The 14478-nt window shown below is 38.3% G+C and overlaps 1 protein-coding gene across 1 annotated transcript in view; it reads left to right on the forward strand.

Moving 5' to 3' along the window:
- MCC (mutated in colorectal cancers) overlaps positions 1 to 14253 on the forward strand; it is a 19510-nt gene extending 5257 nt beyond the window's left edge. Inside the window, exons 2-3 of the mRNA XM_017727807.1 lie at positions 9585 to 9796; positions 10218 to 14253. Coding sequence (XP_017583296.1) covers positions 9585 to 9796; positions 10218 to 10271 — 266 coding nt within the window. The 3' untranslated portion in view covers positions 10272 to 14253. The remainder of the gene's footprint in view (positions 1 to 9584; positions 9797 to 10217) is intronic.
- The last annotated feature ends 225 nt before the right edge of the window (positions 14254 to 14478 follow it).

A 14478-nucleotide genomic window follows, 5' to 3' on the forward strand; every position in this document is an offset into this window, starting at 1 on the left:
TATATATAAAGTATATATATATATAGTAAAGAACTGTTATTCCTATTTCCCACATCTTTACCTAAAGCCCCTTGATTTCAAAATATAATAACTTGGAGGAAAAAGGGGTTATATCTGCCACTTCAAGGGGGGCTTCTGCCTTCCTTAGCAGACACCTGTCTTTCAAAACCGAGACAAGATTTAAAAGCTTAATGTTTTATTTAAGTGCACAAAAAAGGAAGCTTTTCAAGTTACTAGAATTAGGCTTTTTGATATTTATTCATCAGCAATTCAAAGCTGATTAATGTGTTGTAGTTCTTACCCTACACTATTAATGTCAGCGGGAGCTTTAACAATAATTTGCAAGTAATAACCAGTTATTATTCTATACGTGAAATGGAATGTAAACTGTTAATGTTCTTCTCTGGCACTTCAAAATGCAATTAAAATTAATGAAATAACTTTTGAGAGTGTTGCTGGAGTCTTGCTGTGACCATATGCAACCCGACTTTTTAATATATCATTTCAGTAGGAAATGCAGGAAGAATGTCAGTTACTGCTCAGATCTGTGTGGAGAGTGAGGGCCATGATGGGTACAGTAAATCTGTGTGAATAACGTAGTGAGTGATGGAACTGGATTGCTTGGCACATGCAAACTTTTAACACAGCAGAACTGCATCTCTAATATTTAAAGCAGGAAGCTACCTGAACAGTTAGGGCTTCTGTTAGCTTTTTCAGTGTTGTATAGCTTTGTATGTCTTTTATAAAAGCTAGGATTAGAATTATTTATATTATGCATTGTATAGATTTGTCTAGCTCTTTACATGGAGCAAATTACCATTTTTTCCCCGTGATAAAGAATAGCCTGTTTCTAGCACCCATTGACTTGGAGGATGAACAAGAAATGGCGCTGCTTATTAGTAAATTCTTTCTTTAGGCAAGTAAATGGTTTCCTGTAACTGCGTGTATTTATTGATCTGATTTCAAATTCTAGATAAACCGTTACGAATACAAGAGTCTTTTACCGTTTTTTGGCTGTAGGTTAGTACTTAGTAATTAATTCATAGCCAACTCCCCTTTCTTTACTGAAAATAAGTCCCTTGAAAATTTGCTATGATAATTTATTTGCATAGTGGATCAAGCATGAGAATTAATCAAAGGAGGAAAGTAGGAATTCAGCTTTAAATTAGCTTATGGGTAAACATGAGAGGCAGACCAGTGGGGCTGAAAAATCATTATTTTTGCTTTACATTAATTCCGTGTTTGATCTTACAGCAAATAAATTGCTCTCAAGAAACTGATCCAGTGATTACATTTATTTATGCTGTATTTAATTAAAAACTACAGAACTCATACAGACTCAAAGGCATGCTGCAGATTTTCTTACGATTTATGAGCAAAGTTTCACCCTAAGATATGTTTTTGACTAGAAAAGCTGTGAGTTTCTGCTAGGCCAAATTTAATTACATACAAACTCCCGGTAACTGTAACTGGTTTAATTTATTACTTTTAAAAAATCTTTTGATACCACTTTCTTTGTGCAAAGCAGCAGAATATAGTTTTTTTTTCTTTAAGAAACAGAGAGTATAAGATCTGTGAGCATCATTACAAATGAACCTGAATTTCCAGGGGTTTGTAATTGACAGCTGATGAATCTTATTAAAATCATAATATATAGTATGTGTTAAACACTGATGAATCTACGAAGGATAGAAGTCATCCCTGCAGGGATCTCTGGTGTCTAATAGAAAAACAAATGTAGTTGAAGCCTTCTTCTGGTTTGAATATTTGTAAAATATAAGAACAGCTCATCTGTATTAGACCAGACTTCATTCTGAAATGGTAATTCTGTCCCTCAGCATGGTGAGAAACAAATGATTAGAGCAGATAGTAGGAATTGAGTGATCATGTAACAATGCTCCCATATTAAATTTCAGCTCAGGGACTTTGAATTAGAGATAGCTGCACTTGCTCACACATACATGGCTTCTCTCCCTCTAACCCTGTCTTACAGGGCTGAGTCTCTGAACACAAGTGAATCTTTAGTATTCACCTGTCCTGCAGCCAGGAGTAGCACAGCTTGCCCTTCCATCGTATGAGGAACAAACTTTTTTTTGGATTGCTCAAGTTTCCTGACCACCTCCTTCCATGTGTTTGCAGGGGTTTTTCTCTTTTTTTTTTTTTTCCTCCTAGTGTATCTAGTCAAGGTTGAGCTTCGCATTGCATTGTATTATCTTCCTCAGTAGGAGCACTAACAGAGTCTGTCACCTCTGTGCCTTCCATAAAAGTTACAGGAATTCAGTGTGTTTGACACTTTGACACCCCTTCCCAATGCCCTTGAAATTACCAAATAGCTTAAAACTTTGGGAGGAAAGGGGGAAGACAGACAGCAGAGTGGGTAGAATTGGGGGAAATATAGGAAGCTACTGTTCCTGAGAGCTGCTGCTACCAAGAGTCAATAGAAGGGCTGGCCCAGACCAGCTCTGCAGAGCACCACAGGTCCAGCTTGTTTCAGGGTAACACTGCTGCTGTCTGTGCTTCTTGGTCAGCTCCAGAGGTAACACCTGGAGCTGTGATTTGGATTTGCCATATGGTGTGGAACTGGATCACGGCATCAGTTCCTCAGTTTTGTTGCAGTTTATGCTTTCCATGCAAATTGTGATCACTTGAGAAACCATAAGGCTGCAGCTGGAATTTTCATGGAAGGCATTTGGTTCAAGATGAGCACTGTCACGCATCCTCCACTTCAGCTTTTGTAAATTGAGGCTTGCCTTTCAGCACATTTCTGCTTTACCTCTCGTGACTTAGGTGATGTGCTCTTCACCTGCCTGCTTCTAATGAGGCTCTGACATGCTATGGTTCATGAGACAGCAACCTAATGAAACTGACAAACTCCGGATGTTTCATTTGTTTGCTTGGGTACATGTGTATTCAAGTCAAATCTAAAGTGAGATTGTCTTGAGTGGAAGATAACCAGGGATGAAGCTGATTATTCACATGTAAATTGCCATGTAAGGAAAGCTAACTTTTTTTAGAAGTACATCGAATACAGTACAAATACTGTACTTGAAAGGTATGTTGGAACCTCACCTAGCTTCTGTATGACTTCAGGTTTTATGTACTCTTTTTCCTTTCACTAGGGGAGTATATATACTCCCCTCTTTACTAGACATTATTAATTTCAGGGTGAAAGGATTGTTTTCTGCCTTACTAGAAACTTCAAATGAAATACTAGATTGAGTTCCTGAGTACAATGGTGTCATTAGCCAGCAGCATTCTGGCAAATTTAGTTTAGGTGCTTAAACAATACTGGGTACTAGGAGACCTTGGTTTCTAGGCTGTTGAGAAGTCATTCCCATCCTCCGTTTCCTGTGTCTGAATAGAGCAAATGGTTGTGTAGTCTCAAGGATAATCTTAAATAGTTGCCGATTCAAGGGCAGGTGTATGAAGGTGTCATGGACAGTGTGCTTTTATTTTTTTCTGTGTTGTTATTTCCTATATGGCCAATGCCAGTCTGCTGGCAAGTACTGAAACCATGATAGTTTACATAGATGCATTTCTCCAGTAATGGAAATAAATTTGAAGAAGGTAAATTGACTGAAATTCCACAAACATTTGTTAATATATGTGGTTTGGACTACTGGTTTAACAAACCCAGCTTCTTCATCCAAAAGCTGTGTTGAAAAACTGGGAAATTGTAATGAGAGAAGCTTCTTTAATTAAATACATCTCTGTTTCACTTTCTCAAGGCTTTATGAATTACCTTGTCTGTTTTATGGTTTTGCTCTTGGCAAGCTTGCTCACTTATCTGTCCTAATTTTCATGTAGCCATCTGATTTATTTTTCTTAAGATTTGACATAGTTTTTATAACTCATAAAAATCTGCTTATACAGATATGTCATGGAATGTAAAAAATTAAAACCCAAAATGATAGTATTACTCTGGTAACTAAGAGTGCTGGTTATGTTGCAGACTGTTCTACTTTCAGGGTGCATTTAAGTGTTTCTGAAATTTACACTATAGTTATATCCAGAGTCAGGCAGCACAAAATTGCAGAATTCCTGAATTTTGAATTACCAATATTGGGGATACTTCAGTGCACCCGAAATACAGTTGAGGTTTTGTGATGATTTTGAGAAATATACCAGTAGAAAGTGCAAATGTTATATCATGTAGTTCAGGGACAAGAGGGAGATGATACGTGAGCTGAGAGCAGTCTTTTAGAGCAGAAAGTATCAACGTGGTTCAATTTTCCTCTTAGGTGTGATTTCATAAAAGAGATTTCTCCCATGAGTAAGTTGCCTTAGGTAGGGTGGGGTGTAGCTGTGGTTTCCTTCCCTTGGAGCTTGTTATCCTCACTCCCAAGACTAGTGAGAAAAGGACTGAAAAAACACAGCCTAACATTGTATTTTTGTGCAGTGTTCATCAAACCAGAAAAAGGGCATGGTGGGAAGGACAAGATTTAGACAGTGATCCCATAGATCCTTGTCTTGAGATTCCTTGTTTCCCGTACCTACTCCTCCCATAGCAATTATTTCATTCTTGGTCACTGGACAAGTGTTGCAAAAGATTCTGATGTGAAGTATTTCTAGGACTGAAATGTTGAGTTGAGAATACATTTAAAAATTATGCCTTCACAGACTTCCCCCCCTGAATTCTCTTAGAATTTGTAATGGATGTACAGATAGCTTTCTGTATTTAATCAATTCTCACCCAGCTGTGCATGTGAGGATCAGTTATTATCATCATCACTCTGCTGCTGTGCCATTCATAGGTGTCATTCATATTTTTTTTTATCATCTGGTGCAAAATAATAAATAGGCGTTAAAGAGCAATTCCTGTTAAATAGGAAAGAATTACTTTCGCGGTCAGGCTACCAGCTGAAGCCAGAACTTTGGTCTTTGATTCCTGTATGGACGCGTTTTTGTAGAAAACAATGGAAATAGTTGTAATAAGCTCCAAATACAACTATGATTTTCCCTTTTCCAGTCAGGTTGGATTAGTATAAAGTTGATCCTTCTACAGAACATAGCTTCTTTTCAGTTGTTTTGGTTTACTGGTACTTCATATGTTGCTTGAGCAATTGGAGCTCTATTCAGCTCTTAAATTTTCTTTAAAGTGCATTTGGGTTTTGTAATGTTTGCATCAGGTTAGGGGACTTGAATTGTCTGAATGTCCAAAGATTTACTCTCATTCTTTTTTGGCTTCCTGCCCAGGCCCCATTTTTTATAGTTAGACCTACTCCTTGAGGCCCTGACTTGACTAGCAACTGCAAAATGACCATTCTTTGTTAATTTTATACATTTCCCCCTTCATTCGGTGCACTTACCTACAGAGCCATCATTACTGAAGTTGGCTGGGAGCCTTGAAATGGCTAGTACTTTTCACAAATCTCTCTGTTGCCTTCATGAATAATAGTAATTTGAACTTCCAACTCTATGCGATAGGTTATGGCAATGTAACTGTTGAACGAAAGATGAGCAAAAAAAAAGGGATGAAAAATAGCCATTATTCTGGTAATATAATGCAAATAAGTTTAAGTAGCTACATGTCATGGCTACCCCATGGAAGCCAGTGATCAGACACGCTTCATTGAGTGAGGGGAAGCTTTGTGTCCAAGGAGCTGGTTGTGCACTTATGTTGTCAGCTGTCTTCATGTTTGCCATTCACAAGCCAGACTCATTTCAGAATCTGCTGCAGGGCTAATCTTACAGTGCCTTGCTTTTCCTGATATCCCAGATCCTTTCAGAAACAAATACATCTTCAGTGGCCTACCATCCTGGTGGTTCATCTTTTCTGCTCTGTGAGCAGTGAAGAAATCACAAGACACTTGGTCCACCAGCATAGCCTGGTGAAATTAGCCTTTACCAAATCAAAAATCCTGGCTATATGGGCAGACTTGTATTTTTGGTAGGCATGTGCTTCTCTGTTGCAGAGTACAAGCCTTCTGAGCAGAAGGTTGTGCTGGTAGATAAGATGAAATGCCATTTTCTTTTGGATCAGAATGCCGGGGTGGCACTAGAACACAGACCAGAGAGGTTTGCAGGTGATAAAAGAAGATTTAGATACCAAGAAGTCTCAGTGCATGTGGACAATTCAGAGTGGCATTTGTCAAGTGAATTGATTAAAGTTGTTTTAAACAGCTTTGATACAATTTACAAACTGAAACTTTATGTGATTATGGAATCTTTTATGTGCCATCAAACGAAATTGTCCTTTGTTATTCTTAAATGTGCAATGTATTCATTCACTCCAGAAAGTGTTTGTTTAACTTTCTTACTCTGGAATTGAAGTGTTACATAATTTGAAAACAATATATATTACTTCTCTAATACAAATATTGTGCAATGAATTTATTTATTTATGTTTTCTTTCTGTTTAATCATTGTAGCAACACCTATTTCCCAGAATGCTTATTACCTGGGAATTTTTATGATAACTTTGTTTGACTTAGTACAGAAAAGTCATGCTTCTTACTATTCTAAGTGCAGATGAACAGGGAAGAGTTATCATGGGATGTGTTTTGTTCTGTAAAGACTAATCTTAAACACAGATTTATTAGCTATAGGTTTCTATTTCCCAGGTCAGCTATCAGCCATCATACCTAATGTTTCTTTATTTCTAATTACTATTGTAAGAGAAGGAATTGTATGTTAATTACAGCAAGATACAAGAGTTATCTGTTAATTCCTGGTTGAATTTTCAGTTAGAAGTGAAATCTCAGTTTTGGCTCTAGAGTTCCCCTGCAGAGCTGAGATTTGAGAGGTGCATGATCCAGGACAGCATCTTAACAGCCAGAGTTCTGGAATCTGTTGGGAAACCACTGGGCAAATTTAGGGATTAGGGTTAAGCCCAAAATAAAATTCTGGAAATGCCTTTCAGTCATCTCCCTTTCTATTTTTAATATGTATGTTTTAAATTAGGAGTATAGACTTGAACTTTTAAGAAAACTTGGGTTAAAGATACAGTCATAATAGACTAATAAAACCCAAATCTTTCCGGATCCATCTGTGTCTGACAGGTGACTTCTGTGCCAACTGAGTGTTTAAAGTGCTTCCAGTCTGATATCAGGTGGTGCATTCTATGAAGGCCACTTGGGTCCTTCAGCAGAGCTGCTGTTGTTAATTACATGAATATGGAAGCTCTTTTGCAGAACAATGATTTTTGAGTAATAGAAATGTAGTGCACATTCTCTGTAGAAACAGGTGCCTTATTTAGCTCTGTAAAGGGAGGTGTATCTATATGATACAACCCGCTCTCGTAATTCTGTGGCTGTGCTTGCCCAGAGAGCATTGTTTCCCGTGTTCTTTCCAAGCCTGGGAAGTGGCAGAACTGATCCTCTGGCTCCCTCGGGCACCTGAGACATTTCTGTGGCTTCAGGTCTGTGAGCTGCTGATTTTGTTGCTCTGTGGTGTTCTGTAGCCACACGAGGGCAGGGATATCCAACGCTGTGCACAGCCACAGTGTCCTGCCCGCTGCATGAAATACTGCTGGTACCAGTGTCTCAGTGCAAGTCTGTCAGAACTAGATGAAGTACAGTGGTGCATGCTCTTGGTGTGAAAGTCATTGAATTAATCTTTAAGTAATCTCCCTCTACCTGTGCTAAGAAATCATGGTGATTATATTAGTATAAAATGTAATTTTTTTTTTTGTTGTGCATTATTTTCTACTTAGGTGTTTCAAGAATAGAATATTTGCATCGCAGAAAGGCAGGGAAACCAGCTCCAGGTTTCCTAAGTCTGTTTTTCATGCATAACGGCTTTACAGGGCGTTAGGGTGTTGACCTGGAACAACAGATCAGTTGCTGCCTTGCAGCCCTTCTGGCTGGTTTTCTGCTTGTACTTTTGCATCTCAAACTTTCTTGGCAAGGGGAAAACATTCTCCTAATAGTCCATTATACAGTTTATTGGTTTTGCCTGGTAACGTACTGAATAAGTAACAACCACTGATTAGTAAGCACTCCCTTAGAATGCTGATTAATATTTGAGAGAGAAAACTAGCTCATAAAAAGGAAAAGCTTTTAAAATAATAGGATAGCATTACATGTAACTACTTATGGTTTGATGATTGCATGTTGGATTTAGAGTTTTGATCTAGTCTGTAGCTCTGGATTCTATTCTGAGTTTTCTATTAACCAGAGTGGATTAACCAAACTTGGACAAGTCACTTACTTGTTTTTAATCTTCATTATGCTGTATATGAAATTTTACAGTCCTGCCCAGGGTTATTAAATAATCTAGTGCCTGCTCTGAATTGTTTTGCCATAAGAAATAGTTGAATCTAAAACTTAACAAGATTTTAATAGGAGTGAGACAGTTGTAAGGGAATCAGAAGCACCCAGGGAGGAAATAGTTACTGACAAAACAAGAACATTTTCATCTACTTTCTTTTATGGTTTAAGCCCATCTCTGTAGCAAATTGGAAGGATTGTTCATGGAGAAACAGGAGCCCTACAGCTTCATGATACAGAAACTTTCTCAAAGCATTCGTTGTTTGTCACGTGCCACAAGATCATATCCTTGAATTGATTTGTAATGAAACACATTGTGATTGATGTGTTTCAAACTTGAATGGAAACAAGCAATCCAGATCTAATAAAAAAAGCAGTGGTAACATAAAAGTGATTAACTAAACAGCTCAAAGATAAACGTATTTGTTGGCATTCAGTAAACAGAAAGAGGTGAATTATGTTTTTCTTCCTTTGCTTTTCGGTCTCTGCTGCTTTTCAATCTGACGTAAGTTACTGGTACTCATTTAGTGGTCCTTAGCTGTTGTAAACTACATTGATTTTGCACTGTACTAAATAACATATGCAAATGCTTCTAGTTTGCCTTCTGAATCATGTAATTTAGTAATTCACCTGTGCACTGAAAATTTTACTGCTTTTTTTTCCTGGTACTACCAGCACGTGCAAGGTGAGCAATAATGGTGGTAGAAGTTTTTGCTTTTTTTCTTTCTGGAATGGCAGGCAAGGTTATTCCTGTGTCAGCAGCGCACCCTGGCAGCCAAAAGGGCTGTGTCCTGGGGTACATCAGCATCATCAGCCAGTCACAGAAGGCGGTGATCCTAATCTGCGCTGCATTGTTGCTACCCCACCTTGAGTTCTGTGTGCATTTTTGGGTATTTTCTCAGTACATGAAAGGCATCAAACTATGGGAGTGTGTCCAGAGGGAGACCAGGATGGTGAAAGATCTCAAGGAGCAGCCAAGGTCACTGGGTTTGCTCAGCTTGGAGAAGAGAAGGCTGAGGCCTGACTCCAGAGATGCTGATTTCGTCTCTCTGGTGACCAGTGACAGGACATGAGGAAAGGGAATGAAGCTGCATCAGGGGAAGTTCAGATTGGATGTTAGGGAAAGGTTCCTCACTGGGATGATGGCTGGTCACTGGAGCAGGTTCCCAAGGGAAGTGGTCACGGCACCAAGCCTGGCAGAATTCAAGGAGCATGTGGATGATGTTCTTAACCATGTAGTTTAGGTTTAGGCAGTCCTGTGAGGAGCAGGGAGTTGAACTCAGTGATCCTTATGGGTGCCTTCCAACCTGAGTGATTCTGTGTTTTCTTTATACACAGTCCATACCAGAATGTTTTTCCATTTCTACATTTTAGGTGCCTTATCAGGAGCCAGAGAAAGCTGGGAATATGATTCAGGAGCGAGAGACCTTCATAGTCCAGACCTTCACAGTCATTTTATGCTACAAAAAGTGTTGGAGTATGGTGGAAGCAACGTGACACAACAGGCTGCTCTGCAAAGACTTCTAGCTCAGGCCTCAAATTTTAGGAACTCTGTTGGAGGAAGCTACTTAGAACTTGCCAACACTGTAAGTGTGTTTTACCATCTGCTTTTAAGTTTTTTAGAAGTTTGTTTGTTTGTTTGTTTGTTTTTGAAGAAGCGTATTTATTCCAGTCTTAGAGCTCTTATGGAAACAGTTTTACTTTTTTTACCAGAAAACCAATGTGATTTTAGCAACAGTGTAGTGTATAGTATTTCCAAAGCTTGTATAACCAAGTTGTGTCAAAAAATGGAGGAATCTTTGTGTAGTCAAACTGAAGTTCTTAACTGACACAGTTTAACACAAGAAGATTTGTTTATACAAACTTCCTGCCAGTTAGTTTTAAGTGTGATGTCAGATTGCTCGAAAAGTGTTGTGCAGCAGAATTCTTCACATGTTATTTCATTACTACCCACTAAATTATTCGGTACTTGCTTTAAGCCCTTGGTGTGCTTTTCTGTTTCTACAGGGAAATACTGTTCTCCATTTTAAAAGCCCGCACAACTGTGTGTGCTGGTTTTGACTGGAGAAGGGTGAATTTTCTTCACAGTGACTAGTGTGGATCTGTGTTTTGGATGACACTTTTGAAGGAGTAAGGCATTATTTTTTGCTTCTCCCCCATTTGTATTGGGATCATGTTTGTGTTTTAATTTTAACCCAGGCATCTTATAAAAGATCACCTATTTTGTAGCATGTTTCTGGTTTATGTTGCACAGGTGTTTAAGTGGAGAAGTAAAAGATGCTAAAATAAAAGTGAAAAATTTCTAATTTAAAAAATTACTCTTCATTGTCATGCTTGACCTTGATGAAATAGACTCCTAGTTCATGATATCACAGGATAATTCAAGCTGTAAGGGAACCTCAGGAGGTTGTCTGGTCCAACATCCTACTCAAAATGGAAGTGATTGCTGACAACAGAGGAAAATCAATGTCTTCAAGCCACATTATTTGAAAAGAAAATGATGAAAAGTATTCTGAAAATGTTTCCAAAAGCCTTCTTGGTTTTATCTAAGTTCCTGAACATGAGCTGATATAGGACCTGTTTCCATATGCAGAGTAAAAAAAAAAATGTAGATATTAAAACTTCTCTAAGAGAGAAAAAAATTTAAGAAAATTGATAGTTTCTTAAAGGAATCATGCCCTCATTTTTCCTAGGGAGGACAATAAGAGATCAACTGCGGTCCAGTCATGAACTTGCACAGAAGCATATGGGAACTGTAATGAGCAGAAAAGAAGCAGGCGCACATGTATTATAAAAAGGATAGCATGGGGAAATTGAGAGATTATAGGCCATTTAGCAGCTTTGCTTGTATATTCCATTAGTTGTGGGGAAATAAGAGCAATTTTAAGTGAGAAAGAGAGAACATGTAGATTTGTAAAACAATAACCAAGTCCATCCAGTATAATATCTCCTTTAAGAGAAGATAGAAGACAAACAATACACATCATGTTTCTCCAGTAAAACATCTGACCCTGCCTTGAGTGACGTTCTCATCATCAAGGCAAGAAAAGTATTTTAAGTGTAACTACAAATGGTTGTACAATGATGGTTCAGAAGTTACGTGCTGTTACACATTTACAGAGATACCATATGAAGCCACAGTGTGCAGTGTTACTCAAGAATGCTTAGTGTGGTGGCTACTGCATTGCTATGACATGTAGAAAACTAAAAAATAAAAAGGCTTATAAAAAAATAAGGGTTCCCAGGTTTCATGGCTTTCTGAGTCAGGGGAGGATATCGGGGAAAGGTTTTTCACCCCAGGGTGTTTAAGCACTGGAAAGGCTCCCCTGAGCAGTGGTCGCAGCATCAACCTGACAGAGTTAAGAAGTGTTTACACAATGCTCTTGGGCACATGGTGTGACTCTTGGAGTGTTTTGTGCAGGGCCAGGAGTTCAGCTTAATGATCCTGATGGGTCCCTGCCGACTCAGGATATTCTATGGTTCCATGATCTCTAAATTCTTTCTATGATTACTGTCATGAGAGATGCCTGATCTTTGTTTTGATCTGTTACATTTCTGCTCTTAAGTATTCTTCTATGCTTTTCAAGACCACAGTAGAGTCATCAGTCTCTCATTTATATGTAGATGAATACAATAACATCTTCATTTGACTCCTGCTGAGGACTGGTGTCATGGGTCATATGTAAATTTTTGCTTTGGCTTTATTAAAATGGAGAAAGAAAAGGGCAGGAGAAAATTGAGAGAATTATTTACTTTGGGTTTCAGTATTTATTCATCTTTCCACAATTTTTAATACTATGGGGCATGCTTACTGCAGTCTAAATTTAGGCTCTTCAAAGAGATAAACAGCCTTCACAGAGCTGAGATTTAATGTAGGTTCTTCCTTCCCTGTCCCTTTCTCAGATCTTTTACTTGGAGCTGCATTTGCCACAATGATAGGCAAGCTGGTCCCTAGCATTCATTCTCAGAAATGACAGATCTCAGCTTTTCCATTTTTATAAGTTGAATTCAGTTAATTAATCAAGTGTCAGTTCTTGTTATTAATGTCCTGATTTACTTTCTGACAGCCTTTTTTTAGCCTTCTTTTGATTTTAAACTGTGCAGTCAGGCTAAAGACCTCCTTGTGGTGATTATGTACTCCTACAGCATAGATTATACCCCTCAGTCAAGGCAGAGGGTCTCCATGCTGTCCTTTAGGTTTTCCATTTGCAAAAGCTAAATGAACATCAGTCCACTTTGCCTAGCTTTTATAAGGGGATTTTTTTTTAAAATGCATTTTCATAATTTTGGGAACATACATCTCTACAGCATTTTATCAAAACATAATTCCTGCTCTGAAGCATTATTCTTCATCACAGGAGTGATGCAATTTTTAAAACAGCGCTATTTGAAATTTAGCCAGTCATCCTCATTTCATATGTTTCTATCATTGTTCATTTTGCATTGTTTTGCTATAATTTGGTTTATTAACACATGTTCAGATTCAGCTTTTGTTTTACCTGAATAATATATTCTGTAATCTTTATAGGGTGTTAATCTCTTTCAGTGTTTTCCAGATTTGCATTTTTATTCTTAAATATTAAGAACACGTTCCTCTTTAGAGCTCTTCCCCTTGGTATCAACATTTACGAGTAAAATATTAACGTTTCACATGACTTGTCACCGCTTACTGATGATCTACCTATTTGTGCCAATAGGAGTCCTCATGTGTGGGTGTGTTTGAGAGTTGTAATTAATTTAAATCTTCTTCGTGGGCAGAAAAGAATGCAAGCATTTCAAAGGATTTGTTGTGCATGCGGATGTTTGGGAGCAGCCATGGGATCTCAAGTGTGCATCCTACAATGCTACGAGGAGGGATGACATTCTGTTCCAGGAGATGAAGTATTGCTGTTCTCTGAAAACATCATGCAGGCAATATCTCAATATGATAGGCATATTTCACATTAAAATTCCAATGGAGTTTAATAAGCAGAAGCAATAAGACTTGCTTTAATTCCCTTTTCATATTCTCCTTGCATGTGATTAGAATACACTTGAATTTTTCTTAGTAGAACGTGTGCATATAAATGGTAATGCATGTATGTGTGCTTAATGTTGGCTTCTGTTGCTTAAATTTGATGTTAAGATGAATGTATTTATTGTCGGAAGTAACTACATTTACATAAACAAAACCCACTGGTTATGTTTCATTTGCCATGACGATAAGATCTCTGTTCTTTTAGTTGGAAATACATCTGGTTTGCTGAGAAAAGTCTCTGCTTGAAGATCTTCCAGTTTGAAGATGTGATCCCACGTACGTTGATACGTGGCGGTCTTTTAACTATCCAGTCCCTGGTCTGGTGGGATCTAGAACCCTTTAATCTCTGATTTTTCCTTCCAAAGACACTCCAGTTGTGTTGGAACCTCCTCCTTGCCAAAGCTTTTTTATTTGGAAACCTTTAGAAAGATTTTATGAGAGTATGGTTGATTTGCAGAGGGGAAGGATACAGCTGTATTTTTGAGATCAGAGTGTGGCAGAATTTCGTTCTGACCGCACTTCAGGAGGCTGTGTTGCTATTTCCTCCTCAAAGCAGCCGTGCCACAGATGTGGTTGTTCTTAGTCAGAGAGAAGGGCTTATTTACAGAGTTGCCAGAATTACTTCCTGCAGCATCTCACTCTTCTGGCCAACCACAGAGTGTGCATAGTCCTGCTTTTTATCTTGTGCAGGGCTGTCAGTGCAAGATGCATGTGTCTAGGTGGGAGGGTATTGGTGCAGACTGCTCCACCTGCCAGATCTGCACTTCTCATCTCAAGAGGAGCTGGTTTTTGGAATGCCTCCATCAAGAACAAACAGAAAACTAGTACAAAAATGTTCTTAATGCATCTTCTTATGACTGCTCTGGTATATGCTCTTTCTTATCTCTTCCTGTCTGATTTGCATGTGTTTGTACCTCATCTGGAGGCACTAAAGACATCATTGGGCTTGAGAATGGACTGTTTGTTTGTGCATCTGTTTGACAAAGTGTGCTTTATGTACAGCAGAATTAAAGCAGCTGAACTGGATTTATTCTGGCTATGGACTCTTTGTATCAAATGCAGATACCATCTCTATTGGGTATGCAACCCAAAGTTTATAAAGTACAAAGTTAAAGTGGAAATACATGTAACAAATCAACTTAATAGTTGTGGTAGCAGTAGTTTCTCAGCATGATCACTAGCAGATGAGAACTCAATATCTTTGTTTTAGGAAGCATGATGTTATTTGACAATAGATATTCTTACTGCAAT

This window comes from Corvus brachyrhynchos, unplaced genomic scaffold (genome assembly GCF_000691975.1).
Source record: "Corvus brachyrhynchos isolate BGI_N302 unplaced genomic scaffold, ASM69197v1 scaffold232, whole genome shotgun sequence".
NCBI lineage: Eukaryota > Metazoa > Chordata > Aves > Passeriformes > Corvidae > Corvus > Corvus brachyrhynchos.